General features: G+C 37.4%; 1 protein-coding gene across 4 annotated transcripts in view; it reads right to left on the bottom strand.

Annotated features, from left to right (window-relative positions):
- CDKAL1 (CDK5 regulatory subunit associated protein 1 like 1) overlaps positions 1–18691 on the bottom strand; it is a 636490-nt gene that overhangs the window by 29370 nt on the left and 588429 nt on the right. For all 4 annotated transcript variants that reach the window (XM_063097088.1, XM_063097092.1, XM_063097090.1 and 1 more), the window contains exons 14-15: positions 6190–6273; positions 2932–3096 (exon numbers count right to left, since the gene is read on the bottom strand). In XM_063097088.1, coding sequence (XP_062953158.1) covers positions 2932–3096; positions 6190–6273 — 249 coding nt within the window. The remainder of the gene's footprint in view (positions 1–2931; positions 3097–6189; positions 6274–18691) is intronic.

Raw genomic sequence — 18691 nt, 5'->3', positions numbered from 1 at the left:
CCCAAAGACAAAGTGTACTATATGATCATGGCTCAAATAATTAATAAAAAAAGAAAACTGTTAGTAACAAGATAGTCTTCAGAGTCTGTTCCTTCCATATAGAGAGAAGGGAAAATAACAACTTAGTAACTATTTGCTTTGTGCCAGGAATAGTGTTAGGTGGTTTACATACACTACTGAATGTATTCCTTTCATCAACACTGTGAGATAGCCATTATTATTCCCATTTAACAGACCAGCTAAGGTCAGAGGAATCACACGCCTAGGGTCAGTTGATGAGTCCAGATGCAAACCCCCAAGCCATGCTTCATCCACATTGAGATAAGCTGGTTTCTCCAATCCAGAGTTCCAGCACCTTTGTCTGCTGTTAAAGAGCTCAAGAGCTCAAAAAGAGAAATCATTATAACCTCTACTAGCTACTTTAAAACCTACAAAAATGGAAGTTGTTCTCTTACTGCTTAATTTGTTTTGGTTCATATTGTCAGCAAAAACTTGTGTAGTATTCTTATAAATTCATTAAAAGAAGCCTTTTGACCCCAACAAGTTTGGTATGTCTTTAAAAATTGACTAATAATAATGAAGATTAAAAGTAGCGTTCATTAATAGATAGGAAGTCGCAAATGGTGGTAAAAGACTTGCCTGATGTTTCCCTTAAGGTCAGTGCTGAAATCAGTATTCCTAACCCTTGGCCTCACGCATGCTGTAAGACTGTTTTCTAAGGCCCAGGTGTGTCAGCAGCCAACTGATCTTCTTTCTCATCTCACTATTTTTGGGGGCCACACTGGCTCAGAGTCGGGCTGGCGTTAGAACTGATGACATCACTTCTAGGCTAGAAAGAAGAAGGGAGGGGAGAGTAGAAAAGCCTGCCTCACAAAATTTAAATGGGGCTGCCCTTTTAGAAAGTGTAATATTTCAGTTAAAGTACTAACGGAAGGACATCACTTTTCCTTATTGATATATTATTAACGATGTTTTAGGATACTACCCTTTTCACGAGGCATATAGGAGGGATTAACTCAGGCAGGGTCTTTGAAACAATATTTTGCTCACTGCTGCCATTTGTTGTGAAATCCTTTTCACTGTAGCAATCTGAAAATCAACCTTCGGGCTGGCCTGTTAGCTTGGTTGGTTAGAGCACAGTGTTATAACACCAATGTCAAGGGTTTGGATCCTTTACCAGCCAGCCGCCAAAAAAAAAAAAAAAAAAGATAAAATCATTCTTGTAAAACACTACATAGAAAAATAAAAAAGCCAACTTCCTCAAAAAATTTCCAAAGTATTAACTAACATATCAAAAGCCAAATCTTTAGCAATATATATTTTTCTTTTTCTTTTCAAATACAAATGGCAAATATCATACAATTATTTCACAGCTGACAATTTTTTTTTTAAAAAAGTACTTCATAATTTTACTAGAAATTATCAACATGGTAAGTACATAAATGAGGAACTAGATATGTCAGTTGTGTTAAGAGACTCTCCCCATACCTAGCCATATCTAAAGGACAGATCTCTATTTAAATAATGATTAACAGAAGCATTATCCAAATACAAAAAGTTATGTAACACTTTCCTTTCAGGCTCAAATAATGTCTTAGGTAAATCATAACAGTTCTTTCAGAAACTACTGCATCAAACAGATCACAATAAAGTTAAAATAATGTGAAAATTGACATGTATTTTTTTTAAAAGGAGAACAACAACAAAACTTGAGACCAGAATCTGATTTTTCCTGACTTGGTTCATGACTTATTTTAGCAATATAATTTAAAAGCTAGATTACACTTTTCCTTCCAGGCCATCTATCCCAACTCCTCAGTATGGATTTTTAAAAATAAAAACGATAGCAAAAATGAATGATTATGCTTATCAAGTTTTAGCGTTCTCTCCTGGCTGAGCAGGATGACACATTTGGCAGGGTTTTGACAAAAGCTAGTCTACAACATTCCATTATGGGTCAGATGGTGTGCACCCAGATCCTTTACATGCACTTGTCAAGCTCATGAGAGGTGTCACTCCTGTTGGATACTACAGTCCAGCACCACAGTCATGAGAATGTAGATAATAGTACGCTGTCACTATTCCCAAAGTAAAGCTATATACTTCCTTTATTTCAATTAACATGCCCATGCAATTTATTTTGAGGGGAAAGATAATACATAGATTAAAACAGTTTGGGAATTACATGGCCCAGATAAATATCAGTTGTCTTTCCATAGGTTGCCACTGCTATGTACTTTTTTTGGAGCACTTAACAATTGTGTTGGAGAAAGGACATCAAATGACGCTTAGAAATGTGATACACATTTTCATTTCACACTCCATCAGCTTTTACAACTGTAGCTCAATGAAATGTAAGAGGAAGCTTGGCAAACAGCCATATTTACCAAGGTATAAAATGGGGGTCAGGTTACTTTTTTATAGAAAGAAAAAAAAAAGGTTAACTTTCACTCCACATGACTAAAGTAGATATCCAGCTAACACCTTAGAGAAAGGCACAATACCCACACATATGACATGGTTTAGTGCCTGTGCAAATGCAGGTTTTTACCATGCTATAAACAGCATCATAAGGCAAGAAAACATTCCTTTCCTTATCCTCTTCCACTCAGGATCTACTGACACAGAACCATAAGGGATCAGATCATCTTTGGCGTTAAATCTTTCACCTGCGAATAATAGCTTTTACCCTCTGCTTCTAGCCTGGAAACAGAAACAGCTTATTCCCTTTACAGGCAGAGAAGCAAAGCTATAGGCATCAGCAAAAACGCACCTTTCTAATTCAGATTTCAATCTGCCAGAAAGGATTAAAGCCTCATGCGTACACAAAAAGGGAACTATAAACGATAACAGAAATGTGGTCTGGAATCACTGTGCTTCCACAACTGCTGTGCTACTAGCAGGCTAGAGAGGAAAGCATCTTTTACTTACCTTTGTTAAACCTGAGACTTCTCCCTTTGCTAAAGGTTTGCTGATGGATGGCGTGTATACTTTGGCATCTGATACTGGCTGCCCTTTCATAAAATATTTTCCTGATTCATAAATGTCCACTTCAACCATTTTCCCCATGAATGAGGTGTTCTTTGGCACTAAAACCTTTAAAAAAAATTGAGAAGCCTTATTTAAAAACAACCCTTTTATTTTAGAACAGTTTTAGATTTATAAGATTATTGCAAAGAATTTATAGTTATTGCAAAGGCAGTACAGAATGTTCCTGTATACCCCACACCAAGTTTCCCCTTTCATTACATTACATCTTACATTAGTATAACACATTTACACAATTAATGAACCAAAATTGATATACTACTATTAACCAAAGTCCATACGCTATTCAGATTTTCTCAGTTGTCTCCTAGTGACCTTTTTCTATTCTGGGATCCCATCCAAAGTGGGCTCTATCTTCCAGCTGCTCAAGGATCTGGGGATCCTTTGGAAGGGAAGGCATTTCTGGGAGGAGCTCCCAGACTACAGAGAGTGCTCTTCTATGGCAGGACGCCTGCTGTCCTGAGGCATGTGGAAGGCAGACCTGGGAAACCCCCCAGCAATCAGCCAGCACTTTTGGACAGGCCTTTGATATTCTGCTCTTGGTTGTCTCATGCAATGAAGAAAACTGAGACAATACTGATGAAAGCCTTATACTTTTAATTCCTTCCAAGTTAGCTGTCAGAGTAATGGTTTGAGTAGGCACTTCAAACAGAGGCCTGCATGTTTGTGTGTATATGAGGATGTGTGTGTGCATGCATGTGCGCGTGGTTCAGAGGAGAAGGATGAATGTTTAAAAGCAACCTTTTCAATCACTCAAAACATTGGCATTTGGAGCTAAATGACTGTCCCCCCACCCCTCACCCCAACTAACAGCTGCCATTCATTTCTTTTGCTGTGTTAGAAAAAGCATGTGTCCTGGGAGCTCACCTCCATATAGAACCAGCTACTCTAAAGGATGCTTTGGCTAGTTCACAGGAAGCTGTCAGATGGTCTCCTTCCACTAGAGATTACTGATAAAAGTACTTGTTTGGGGCCGAGCCCGTGGCACACTTGGGAGAGTGCGGCACTGGGAGCACGGCGACGCTCCCTCCACGGGTTCGGATCCTATATAGGAATGGCCGGTGCACTCACTGGCTGAGTGCCGGTCACGAAAAAGCCAAAAAAATAAATAAATAAATAAATAAATAAAAGTACTTGTTTGCCTAGAGCAAATGTTTTGCTCCTTTGGGACTTAGAGGTAGTTTGCATGCATCAGGGCTCCCTTACACTTCTATTTTAGTACTGGCGCTACTTGCCAATCTTTTCAAGTTGGAATCCAAAATAAAAAGACCAATTCTAATCCATCAGTACTCTGATATCTAGTTATAATCTTCACCTCTGGAACTCATCATCTTATTTACAATAATAATTCCTATGAAATCTTTGATGTGCTTAGTTGTCACATGAGAACCAGAAGTTCCACAGCCAATTTCTCTGAGAGGCAAAATTGTATCTTGGTCTTTCTGGGTTTGATTTTTATGACCACTTAGTACAATGCTCATCAAAGTATACGAAAAGGGTCACCTGGGTGGTGAATTACTCATGGTAAGCAAAACAACTAAAAGAGCTTTAGTATCAGGATATGAAAGCCCTTTTAAATCAAGTTCTATAAAATAAGAAAATCTCTAGAGCAAACTATATCCCTGGGAGATTTGGTACTATTCTAGGGGAAAATAACCTTCCTTGATCTGATGCCTTGATCTGAATGAAGGGCTGGGTTTTTTCCTCCTTCGGTTTTTAATAATTGGAAAAGGCCCAACTGCTTTAAATTGGAGGAAACAGCTAATGAGGCATGCCACTGCCTTTAAAATGAAGGGGGAAAAGTTCCCTGCTGAGGCAAAAACCAGATGGCAAGAGAAAGGAGAGGAAAGAGGCAACCCAAATCCAGTCCTCCCTAGGGCCGAGCAGAAGGTTGGCCTGAATAGAAAAATGGCTCTCTGGAGTATATTAACAAGATGGGAAACAGAGAAGAGACTCAGCTCAAACATGGAGTATTGTGAATCCTTCCTCAGCTGAAGTCTCAGTAGAGTAGAATAGAGCATGTTCAGTATGGGCTTTGAAAAGCTCCCCCCATGTTTCCTGAGGACCCACTGCCTTTTGAGGTTATTCCATGTGAAACATCAACACTGGTCGCCTCTTCAGCTATTGATTTCCTGATTCCCTTGCCCATCCCTTATCCAGCTTGCCCACACTGGCCTTAAGGGTCTTCCTAAGCTCTAACTATAGCCGTGACCCACAGAAAAAGTTTTCACTTCTCATCTAGTGAGAAAGGAACAGAAAAGTAGGAAAACTCACTTGATTTTTTAAAAAAGTCAATATAATCCAGAATGACCATGAAAACCCCCAGGAGTCTCCCACCTAAGAGGGTGTATCCAATTTCCTCCTTGGCCCTTGTCAAGGTCCATGCCCCTGAAGGAGGCACTCTGTTTTCTTCAGTCACTTTTGAATTGCTTTCCCATCTACAGAAGTGGAATCTCAAATGCTGAAATAGAAGTTGGGCTCCTTAGATGGGCTGGAAAGGAAGGCTAGTGAATGGTGAGCCCATAGGGATGGCCTCCATGACTCACAAAGTGAAGCTGGTTTGATTCTCACACTGGTCTCTATAGTTATTCACACAATTTGAACAGAGTTCAAGGAATAGCCTGTTTTTCTTCTGCTCCCAGCACTCTTTATCAAGGTAGAAATTAAAAAAACCCAAATACTAAAACTAAATAAAACTGAAAAACCAACCGACCAACTGAACAAAAATACTATCTGAGTGATGACGGTGAGAGGAAATCCCTGCCCTTCCATGCTTATGTCGCACATGCAGACATCCTTCCTGTCCTCTGAGCAGGCCTCCCTGCCACACCTACTTTACTACGAGGTAGGAATTTTGGCCTTCCTAACTGCCTAGTTCCAAACTCCCAAAAGCCTAAGGCTGGTCTTGTTAAAGATTAATGTGAACTAAAACACACTAAACACACTTATTCCTTCGAATAGAATGTATTGTAGAATAAGCCACAAAGATAAGCCCCTTGTTAGCCTGGCCGGCTTGATGCTATAAAATAGTCTTGTTGCAACAAGATTCAACCCTCTTTCCTTTTAAATCCCTTTTGCCTGAAGCTTTCAGAACTCTTTCTTATTTTGGAGAAAACTCAAGAATACTGAAGTGCCTCTTACCTGCTCATAGAATCGATTGTGTGCAACATAAAACTTGGAATCAAAGGATTCTTCTGTTACTAACACTTGTTGTCTTTCACCAATCTGTGGAGAGAAGGCGAGAGGAAAAGGAAAGATTAGGGCAAACACTCTGAGAATTCAAAAATAAAGACCAGCCCAAATAATTCTGGACCCAGTAGTGCTCTCTTGAATTTAATGTAGACTGTAGATTGCTAGTTACTTAGTAGCCGACACTGTTCAAATTACTGATCAAATTTCTTGAAAGACATGAACTATGTGGTAATATAAAATTAGCAGAGTATGAACTCTTATTTTCTTACATAACTCTGAAACAGAACTTGATCTTATTTCCTCTCTCAACATAAGATAATTAAAGCTTCTAAGACATACAAAAATCTTCTAAATATCACTGCTTCTTGAAACAAAGTTGCACAACAAGCCACAACATGCTGCTTCTAATCCAAATTCATGAAAATATTTTGGCAATATGAGAGAATAGGAATAAACATTAATTTGAGTTATGAGGGATGTAAATAAAGAAAATGCCTCCAGAAACTAATCATTAGGCCTCTGCCCCTCAGCATTTCATATGTCGTATACAATTCTGAAATTACTGTCTAATTCACACAGCTATTCATTTGTATACATTTTTTTCTGTCACAAGCAACTGTCTCTGCTACAGCCATGGACACATGTTCATTTATTTATTTATTTTTAATGAGAAAGCAAAAACATGGGACTGTTCATTTTCTACAAGATTGATCTACATTTAGGATCCTAACACACATTTTTAATAACTAAGAAGTTAAATCAGCCAAAACAATGGTTAAAGAAATGTGATTATTCTAAAAAAAAAATTCTACCATTTCCAAATTTATTCCACTGTGAAATGCAGCATTTAAAGTATCAATTACTTTTCTTACAAGTTGTCAAAATGTCTGAGGTAGCAAACAAACTGTATTGAATGATTGTGCCTGGAATTATTTTTGCCATTGCTAGTTGATAAATACAACCGTCCAAATTGAAGCAAGTTGGCAAGATGATTTTCTAAAATTCCTATTCTCATTTGTAGGGACTTGTCACCATGTTCAGGCAGTTACCATTTAGGAAACATAAACACAGCTGCACTAAATAGACCACCTAATAATTAAAAAAAAAAAATCAAATTCCCCTTTCCATCATACAATGCCAATACCTAAATACACCATAATTTACTATCTAGTGTATTATCCCATTCAAAATGTAGTCAGTCCCCTTAGTCAAAGGTTGTAAGGTCTCTGAGATGATCCTTATCAAAGACTTATTTCACTCCCTGAAAAACAATGAAAGTTCTGGCAACATTAATTTCTTTAAAAAAAAAAAAAAAAAAAATCAAGTAGCAAAAAAGGAAGTTCCCCCAACTTCTACTTTGAGCTTCAGTGGCTGTGTTTATAAAAAAGACTGGTGAAGATTGGGTTTCAATGAAGCACATTCTTCTGGAAGAAAACTTAGAACGTTTGCACACATTTCACAGTGTGAGTTGCTTATAACTTAGGATAATTATCTGTCAATGGTTCTTAAGGAAATCTTCAATTATACTTCATCTAACATTAAGTTTTCAGGAAATTAATCTAACAACAATATGAAATTATAGAGCCACTGAAAATGTATGCTGCTTCTTTCCTCTTACTTAAATCAGTGTAGACAGCCTAGTCATCATTTTTGGCTGTTCTATTTCATCTGGAGATAATAATGATGACAGTAATACATACGCAGAGTTAGAAAGACTTGCTATGTTTATACAGTAAAGAGCTGGGCTTTTGATCAGTCATCAGAGAACTATTTGCAGGTGAGTTTTGAACTATTATTTGCCAGAGAGACTCAGGAGGACTGCTATGTACAGTAATTTATGGTAACAAACAGCTTTCGAGTCACCCTATTTCTGCCCTCAGCCATGGACCTTGTCTCCTTGGTGAGGCCCTTAATATTCCCTAGAGGATACTGAGCAAAAATGAGCATAAGAAGGCTAGGGCTTCGATCAAAAGCTGCTGCAATCCATCCTCACCCCCTAAAATATATATATATATATATATATATATATATATATATATATATATATATATACATACTTGTTATATATACACAAAACAATAAAAGCTTTCCTCAACATTTTTTTTATGAATGAAGTTGCATTGAAGTGAATATAAAATACAACCTTTAAAAGAATCATCTATTTCAAATAATCTCAAAGTCAACAAAAAAGCTAAGGAAGGGGAAGTTCAGATGCAAGTCTGAAAGAAGCAACTTTGCTTTGGCAACAATGAACTTATGGGCTAGGCAAATGTATATCAACCTCATCTCTCCACTAAATGAGCCATCTCCCCTGCACTTTCCAGCAGTTATCTACCCAACCCCCCATGATAACCCAGTGTGGTTAGAGACCCTCATATAACAAGATTTAGGGTAGGCATCCTGATTTGCCATATCCTAAGAGTGCCTCCGCTATCAGAATAAGGAAGTCCTGGTCCCAGAGAAAAAAGCAGGGCATCTGGAGAAAAAGGAAAAGACTACAGATATCCTTGGTCCACTAGCACCACACCACCCAGCTGCCTAGTATGCTAATGGCAGAGATAGTCCACTAGAAGGGATCAGAGTTTGTCTTACAGAGAATGACAGACAGTGCATTTCATCTCGTCCAATATCATGCTACATCTATGCTCATTTGACATTCCGCTGAGAAGCCGACTTCTATGGCTACCTCACCCTCACTGACAGAACCTAGCCTAACAGCCAGAACCACTGACAGGAATGCAAGGTTACAGCACTTTGAAAAACGAACAAACAAAACCCTGCAAGTATGGAAGAGGTTGCAAATCACAGTTTTCATAAAAAATTTGTGACTGGCAACACAATATGGCTGTTCAGCAGACATGATGAAGACTCAACTGGAATTGTAAATCCAAAGAATGGTCTAGCAGGCAGCTTCAAGAGAACTGTGATATTCAAGGACAGGAAGAAAGGGGAAAGTGATCTACACGGAGGAGGGGTCAAAAACATCAGCACGTGGTTCTAGCAGACCCCAAGGGAGAGGACTCTGTAGAGGGTTATCCAAACACATCAAATACCACATACTTGGACTGGACAGTAGGGCAGGGGGACGCAGGGGCTGGGTAGATTATTTTTAAAATGAAAGAAACTTGACTATGTTTTGGGCCTTCACTTTCCTCATCTAAAAAATGGGAGGTTGGTAGAAGTGGGATGGAGGTGGGGAGAGGATAGTGGGACTGAAGAGGAGGTGGATTATAATATTTAAAGAACCTTTTAGTCCCAAAGCTCTAAGTCGTTGTTCAGGGTAAATCTGTAGGTCAGGGACTGGTGTGCCCACAAAGTTTCATGGGAATCAGATGAAGAAAATTCTGTACTCTAACTTGAAGATCTCTCTCTCTCTCTTTTTTTTTTTTAACAGTAAATGTATGCTTAAGAGTCCTCTGCAAATTACAGCTATTTTCTTGCTGCACTTAAACTAACAACTTGATGTTTGATATACACCAAGAAACTGTTAAAAAGTCTCTTAAAAGGCTATCAAATGACCTGGCTTCCTTAAAGAAGCCTGTCAAAATCTCAACAAAGCCCTATTTGATAATCCTAAGAAAGATGTCCCTTTTCCTTGTGATTTGTTTTAAACGTGTATAATTTATAGTTGGTTAAATAAAATGTGTATTTTATTTCTGTAACATGTTAGAGCTTATGAGCTTTAGCTGGGAATACAACCCCCTGCTATAGCATTTCTACGGGAAACTCCGCTTCCATTAACCTTCAGAACATTTGTCAGGAAAATAACTTGATTCTAACTCTTTCAAGCAAGGGACAATTCTTACTTTCAAGACTTGTTCCTTTACTCAATTCAGCACTATCGACTTTCGAAAGTGGCTGTCAGTTCTGATACTTGTTTTAACGAGCTGGGCATATTTTACAATTTATTCATCAGATATCAGTGGAGAAAGTAATGTTTGCTAGGATGTGTAGAACCTCATTCAGTCCATTTTAACCTTATTTTAAAAGACATTTTATAAATAATGAATTATAAAAATAGTCTTGTAAATCCATCCCTTCCTTTCACAGATTGATTGGGTCACTGAAATGACAGAAAGTACAGGAAAAGTCCCTCCAGATCCTGCATTACTAGCGGTCTCTCGCAGAGGTCTTGGAAAATATGGCCCCCGGATGTGAAAGAATGAGTGTGGTCAATTTTCTAGGCCTTGTTGAAAAGATATGAGAAAAGCTTTTGTGTTTTTTTTTTTTTTAACCACAAAGGCAGAAAATAAAGGCAGTATTCTCACAGACAAAGAATGTAAGAACTCGGAGGGGGCTTAGTGATCTCTCTGATTTCACAGGGAGTGAACTAAGGTCCAGCCAGAATGGGGGTGGTGGTGGGGTGGTGTGTGGTCTGCTCAGTGGCAGGGGCAGAGAGAAGAAAGATTCTGAATGATTCCCACTACTTAATACCTTCTATTTCATTGCTAGCTATAGAAAACTTACAACATCACAGATCTAATTCTGCAGTGTATTACTTTTCCTTGAGTAGAGAAACATCCATGACAAATGAAAAGCAATCGTTTTAAAATTCAACTTTTGGGTAGATTTTTCAATATGTCACATAATCAGCAAGCTGTGTCATTTGTGTCACATCCATGCTTAAAATTCCCCAAATGCCTGAAGTTGTGAGAAACATCAGTTCTACCCATATGGCCAGAGAACACACATGAAACACACTCTTGCATTAAAAAAGCAGTGGTTTCCTACAGAATTTGGTTGCTGAATGAATGCTCATTCAAGTACACTCTTATTTCCTCATTTGTCCCAGAACAAACAATACTCTACAAGTCTATATAAGGATTTAAAGAAAAAACTAAAAAGAATTCTTTGAAGAAAGGCAGACATTACCCAAACCAAACAAAAACATTAGGGTATTTGGGCTAATACCTTCAATACAGAAAGAAGTGTTACTTGTATAAGTACTCTTCAGACTATAAAAACAGAAAAGGTTTCTCTTAAATTCACATATGGCTTTAAATATAAACTTTGTGTAAAATTTACTTTTCTTTTTACTACTTTTTAAAAAATCTTCTCACTTTTGCTTTACTTAAACAGAAAACCTGAAATGTGGCATTGGAAAATAATGTCAATCCAATTTCTATTCTGAAGTGTTGAGTTAGAAAGATTTCAATATTTAGGGCCGGCCCCAAGGCTCACTCGGGAGAGTGCAGAACTAGTTTAACGCTGAGGCTGTGGGTTCGGATCCTATATAGGGATGGCCTCGCTGGCTGAGCGTGGTGCAGACAACACGGTGCCGAGGGTTGCGATCCCCTTACTGGTCAAAAAAAAAAAAAAAGATTTCAATATTTCAATATAATGTCTAGAGTATTGAAAAAAAATCAAAGGACAGATCTCTCTATCTATTTATCTGTCTAAAACCTGTGTAAGATAAACATTTATTTCTTGAAAACAGCTATAAGGTGGTAAAGAAATTATTTTGCTTCCCCAGAAGAATTTCTAACACTAACACTGAATTTTTCTGCCCGTTTTTTGCCTTAGAAAAAGAATGAAGATTAAAACACGTGTATCTAAAGTTCTTATAATCATTTGCATCATGATCCTAAAACTTAGATTTTATTTCTATGTATCCTACAAAATACTCTCACATGCTACTTCTGCAGCTAAGCTTTTTGTTTTTCTTTCATTGTAGATAATAAAATACAATTTTCCTATCTGACTGGTTTCTGAATGCATGGACTCTGGGAAATGTCAAATGTCTTTCTTTAGGTTCCAGTCAAATTAGTTTTTTTTTTTTTTTTTTTTCCCCCCTAAGCTGCCTGGAACATGTTAAACACAAGGCTGTGACCTTAAAATCTGAAATAATATTTCTAGTGTCTGTGCAAAAGCCTGCCCTCACATACACCTTTAGACTAATTACTGCAGTGTAATGTTGCCAGTGAACCACTGTAATTACACTTGGAGAAAAGTATGGTCTTGTTCTTTCCTAGCTAATGAAAATGATAACCTTTCCATTTTGATTCATCATTCACAACAGGCAGAGCATGTGATGCTGGGTCTCCTGGGTATACAGTAATTTTCTTGACTGTTTATGCACACTTCTGTTTTCTGGCCCTGCAGAAGCTAGAATTAAAGAACCAGGCATACTTCTGCTAAAAACAGTCAACAGTAATAATAGCAATAACATTAAAATTTAATATCATCCTTACTCTACAATGCCATTCTATAATGAGATAGGGCTGTGACACAGGAATGTGTGTCAAAAATGATGATAGCATAGAAAACAAGTAATGAGCCTTTAAGTCCATCATATTTAAAATGCTAGCCATCAGTTTATTGGTCTGCTAAAAGATTCTTGAGAGGTGTAGGACAGTTTACTCTCAAAGGGGTTGGACTAGTCTCTCACTCTTAAATGATAACAGAAAATACATTCTACTATATTTTTAAAACCATTTGTCCTTTGTGTGAAAAAAGTATATTGTTTAGCTGCACTTACTAATAGAATTAAATGTAATCAAAAGGGAAAGAATGTTCCTTTGAAGCAGAATATCTATACTTTTAAGTATTTAATATATGCTTATCTATTAATTGCCATGAGTACCTCAGTGTCCCTATTATTCTTTCCTTGTATTTTAGAAATATCCTAAATCCAGAGAAAAACTGCAAAAGCAATTTGGCTTTTGTCAATCCTTCCTCTCAAAGCAACGATGCAAGATACAAAGGCTAGACCCAAGGCAGTTATACTGAATCAAAGCAGACTATGAAGTTCCTGCTAACAAGAACTCCTCTGAGCATTTTTCTTCATTTGCGGGCTGGTTTTCTTTTAGCCATGTTTTCACCCCCTTAAGAGAAAGACAACTCAAGGTAGTCTCTTCCCAGCTGGAGGCAAAATCCCATTCTTAATAACAAAGCTATTTTCATCTTCAGATTGAGAGTCAATAGTAACAGCAAATAGTTACACGACAAATGCTGACCTGATCCCTTTTCAGTATCAGGGATCTGTAACTAGTGCTGGCTGAACTTCTACCTGTCTGTGCATTCTTGGTATTCTAGAACACTCTAGGGCATTACCTATAATGCTTTTGTGGATTTATTATTATTTTTATTTGTGGTAAGAACACATAACATGAGAACTACCCTTTCAATAAACCCAAACAAGTTAACCTCTTTATCACAGACTTGGCACTAGCACATCACATCTATTTCCCCTCACACCATGCAAACTCTGCAATGCCCAGGCAGTATGGGAAAGTGCTCAACACTTAAAAGTATGTAAAGTCCTAGCTGGCCAGATATTGCCAGGGATATTTATTTATGAGATTTTATTAATGAGATGACTAAGTGGGACCAAAAAGGGAGATGTATGTAGAACCCTTTTTTATTAAAAGCTCAGTCCTTAAAATTGAACATAATTTCCATTCACTTCCACCTTCCTCGTCTCCTATAGGTCCCTATCAGTCATTACTTGCAAGCCTGGGCCAATCTGCTCTGATAAGCTTCTCATAAAGACACAAAAGTACGCTGTACATCTTAAATATATACACTTTTGTCAATTATACCTCAAAAAGATGGAGGAAAACACAAAATACTTGGAGAAAATATGAATTATTAGTCATATAATCATTCGATTAAAGATTTTTAACATAATGCCATGTTGTTATAAGTGAGTTTTTAAATACTAATTTTTTAAAAACTTAAGTTTTTAAAAATTTAATTTATAATAAGAATTGCTATAAAAAAGTTAAAAAGCAAAAAAAAAAAAAAAATTTCCAACACTTATGATACAGGTATACATATATATACATATAAAGAGCCTTTACAAAACAGTAAGAAAACAATGGATGCTCCCAATAGAAAAATAAATTGCTGAAAAAAACAATTAAAAAAAAAATCTAAATTGTCCATACACACATGTGAAAAAGTTCCATTTCATTCTCAAAGAAATAAACATTGAACACGAAAAAATCTTTCCTTCCACAAAAGGGGAAAAATATATAGGAAAACCTGGCTGTGAGTGTGTGTGGGGATGGGGCAGCCACAAAAGTGACCACATTAACTACTCAGAATTCCTGAACATGTTACCTTCTTAGACGGTGCTTGTAGAAATTTTGTTTCACTGATGACACAATAAATCACAATAAATAAACCAAAATTTTTTTAAAAAGAAAAGAGAAAACAAGACAAGAAAAGCAGTAGCTGAGTTTGAGAAAGGGATTTAGTGCTCATGTGATCCAATACTCTGCAGTAACTACTTACCAACTCCCTCACACCTTCGTTGATCCAAGTCCTCATTCCAAGAGCACAGAGCAGTGATCGCTGAGCCACGCACCTCAGTCAACTATACTACCAGACACATTATCAATAGTATGAGATGCACAAGAACTCAATGAAAGATTCAGACATTTGTAGGAAAAAAGGTTTGGTATGCAGAACACCTTCCAATTTTCTTTGTGGTATAAGAAAGCTTCTTTTTAAATACTAAATTATGAGAGAGCATGGATAAGCTTCCCTAGTCTTTAAACGTGAATTTTAAAAATCAGAGCTGGAATGAATGGAAGGGAGGAATTAATACATCATTTAGTCCAAACTCTTCATTTTACAGATGAGAAAACTAAGAACCCCTAGAGATTAAGTGACTTGGTAAAGGTCATAGAGCTTGTAATATTTAATCCATAGTATTAAAAATGACTTTATCCTGACAGTCATTTTAAGCAAGTGGTGAATTACTCACTCTACAAGCACACCATCCACTACATAGACACCAGCCACACGACGCTACTGAGTGTTGGAAATGTGGCAAATCCACATTGAGATGCTCTGAAACTCACAAGAGTGTAAACTACACACAAGGCTTTGAAAACTTAACATAATAAGAGAATGTAAAGTATTGATTTTTATACTGATTATTTGTTGAGATGACAATACTTTTGATTTGATATATTGAGTTAAATAAAATATACTATTAAAACTAAATTCACCTGTTTCTTTTTACTTTTTTAGTGCCACTACCAGAAAATTTAAAATAACATCCGTGGTATATATTATATTTCCACTGAACAGGGTTGCTTTAAAACTTCATGATGTTGTTTTTAAGGATTTAACAGAAATCTCCTATTTCACTATCTTAGAAACAATCATATTGGTTATTTTCCAAAACAAATTTTTAAAAAAACTCATCACAAATACTCTTAATTGCAGTAATCATGTAAATACAATGCTTCAATTTTAGGAAAGAATGTATATGTATCTACAAATCGTAAAGGCAGGAACTCTGAATTGCTAAATTGCTCCTTTCGACTGTTAAATTATTCTTGCTCCCATTTTTCTGTTCAAACACAGCCTCCCTAAAACCTTACGGCATGATCAACTTGCTCACTGTTTTTAGGGAAATCTAGGCATCCATGGAGAGGCCATCTAAATTTTCTAATCTTTCATTTCCCATTTTGTGTGGCTGCAAAAGTAAACATATAAAAGATGATTGGCGCGTGGATTTAAAAGGCAGAAATCGATCGTTCTCAAATTCATTTTTTAAAAAAAGCCAAAAATGAATGTCCAAAATATGTAGCCTTTGGTAAGATAAATCTTTCATTACCCACCCTATTACCAAAGAACCCAGCATAGATGTGAGCAATGAATAACACGTGCAGTACACCCCACCATCTTTCAACCATTTGCCAGTCAGGATTGAGGCTGAGGAAGCAAAAAGGATTAAGCAGAAATCAAAGGCAGCCAAGCTCTAATGGTGTCTAATTAGCATAACAAAAGACACTGCCACCATCTTTCAGCAGTGGGCAATACATCTCATTAAAGAAGACTGAATAACAATTATTCTCTCCTGCTCTCCCAGCCCCACCCCCACACTTCTTGGTTTAGCTCCGGGAGACCCTGAGAGCTCAGCTCCAGAGCTTCTGCTTTATTGGCCAGGCATTCGGGCTGCAGGGGAAAAAGCCCACTTGTATTACTGTGCACCTGCATCTCAGTGCTTTATTCCAATTTCCTCTCCTGCTGTGAAAATGTAGCTTCTTCAAGCATATACAAGTCCTGCTATGCAGTTTATAGAAATATAATATTGAGAAATGGTAATCATGACCTAAAAAAATGAATACTAGTCCCCCTAAAATGTCTTTAAAGAAAATCGATCTATTTGTTTCTCCTCATCTGTTCTGTTTTTCCCCTTCAATATTACCTCACTGTCTCAGATTTGATGAAGCTAAATTGAAATTCCCCCAAATTTTATTGCAAGCAGTAATTAGTTGGGTGCATGTGCACACACACATACATATAGAAACATGCACACATCATGCAATTCAAATGACAGTAGTTTGTTTCAGACCTATTCTTTCTCAACTATTTCTGCTTGATGTCAGACAAGTGAGAAAATTTGTGAAATTCAACACAAGGAAATCGAGGTTGCAGGTGAATACATTGGGTAGTTTTTGTATGCATTTAAGCCTGGAATAAAAGATTCCACTTAAAACAAAAATTAAAAAAATTTCTTCCAGGGTGATTACTAATAACGAAAGCCTCAAGTCATTCTATGTACTTTCCCATATCGATGTAACTTTGGGTGAAGAGTTGAGTGGGGAGGGGAGAGAAAAGAACACAGTTATTTAATACAATTTCCAATTCTGAGCTATATTTTTTGATCAGTAACGCCTCTCAAAAGGGAAAGTAGTATGAGGGCTGCTTTGATTTTTTTTTTTTTTGGCCATTCCTGCCAAACACAATATTATATCATCTACTTAAACCTGAACATTGCCATGTCTGCGAGTTGGTCTAGGAAAAGCTGTTGATCACAGATGTAGATAGGAACCACTGCAAGCGTTCCTGAGACTTAAATAGCAGAAACAGAGCCAGCTCACAGGAGTAGCTGGGAAAACCTACTGAACCTTTTTAGTATATCTGGATTTTCCAAACTGCTACAAAATTACTGCATTGCAGGAACTGAGAGACCTTGACAATATTTGGGTTATTAAAATCATAGACTGGAAACCTAAATGAGACATTTTAATACTATAAATAGTCTGCATTTACAATAAACCTTGGGACATCACCTAAATCCTAAAAGGCCCTTTCTCTATGTGTTTAACAACTCAGCATTCAAGAGCTGGTTTCTACTTTCCATCCTACAGATGGGAGTGGATTTCTTAATCCTCTCTGCCACTGAATTTCTCCAGTTTAACAGATCACACTGTTATATACGTGTGTGTGTGTATACACACACGTACCTTGTTCACTTCTTGCCTATTTTCACTTTAAAATTTTGTCAAAAAGTAGTATGCAAATGTAACATATTATTATGAATTCTATATTGCTTTATATTTTAAAGTTCATTCATAATAATTTCTGGTTTGGTCCCCAGTCAGTGATCAGATCTCTCATAACAACCATAGCCCCAGTGGGTAAGTCAGAACAATCTCTTCCCTTTTATGACAGAACTCCAGCCAGTGGGATAAGAGTTTGAAGAGCACTAATCAGGGAGTCAGAAGTCTCTAGTTCCACTTCAGCCACTAACTAGCTGTTTGAGTCCAGGCAAATCTTTTCACTTTTGGGGATCATTTCTTCATCTGGGGAAAAAAAAAGCGGGGGTGAAATCAACAGCCCATGAAGCCACTTCTGGCTCGCATATTCTGTGTTAAGAACAGCAAGGTGTCTTGCAGCGTGTGCTGAGAGCCCACAAGGAAAGGGAGGCTCTGCTGGTCTCGGCTGCAGAGTGGACGGCAGCAGTGCCCCCTGCACACGTGGCTGGGGACCGGCCCTTGCCTGACAGCTTGGCACCAGTCTCATCGCCACTTTTCCTCCCTTTCACTTCCAGTGCTTGCACACAGTCTGAGATCAGCAACGTTTCCCAAGGAATGAATAAAAGAACGAACAGTAGCAACATTTTGGAGATTTGGTTTACCCTCTGAAAGAAATCATTAAAATAATTATGTGGCTTGAGTACTGAGTTGTCTTCAGATTAATAACCCAGCTTTTGAGTAACAGTACATAGGAAGTCCAACAGTAGATGATGAAAAAGTTGGATTATTATTGGTAATACAGCTTCACAGCACTCCTGCTACCTCCAAGAGGGTCTATATGTAACTAAATTCCAACTTTTCACACATCTTCCACTTATGTGCTATGAGAAGATAGCTCAGTGAGCTGAAACACACATGACTTCAACATTACTACTAGATATCTTTAAGTAGTTATAAGGAAATTTTAATTTTAAACAGCAAAGTGTCTTGGGGCTCTGTCCAATTGCTGTTTCAGAACAGGAGTAAGTTGTAGAAAGCATCACTGTATGGATATATGACTAACTATTTAGAGTCCAGATTGCTGCTGAATATGCTAACACAGTAGAAGGCTGCAGGAGTTAGAATCAGGACTTACTGGTGGGCATACTGCTGTCCCTCTTGAAGAACACTGCCTGAGAAGCAGAGATAATCCTTCTCCCTTTTTGAAGCCATGAGTCAAAAGAATTGCA

Source organism: Cynocephalus volans, chromosome 5 (assembly GCF_027409185.1).
Source record: "Cynocephalus volans isolate mCynVol1 chromosome 5, mCynVol1.pri, whole genome shotgun sequence".
Classification (NCBI taxonomy): Eukaryota; Metazoa; Chordata; class Mammalia; order Dermoptera; family Cynocephalidae; genus Cynocephalus; species Cynocephalus volans.
This window is presented reverse-complemented; position numbering and strand designations above follow the sequence as displayed.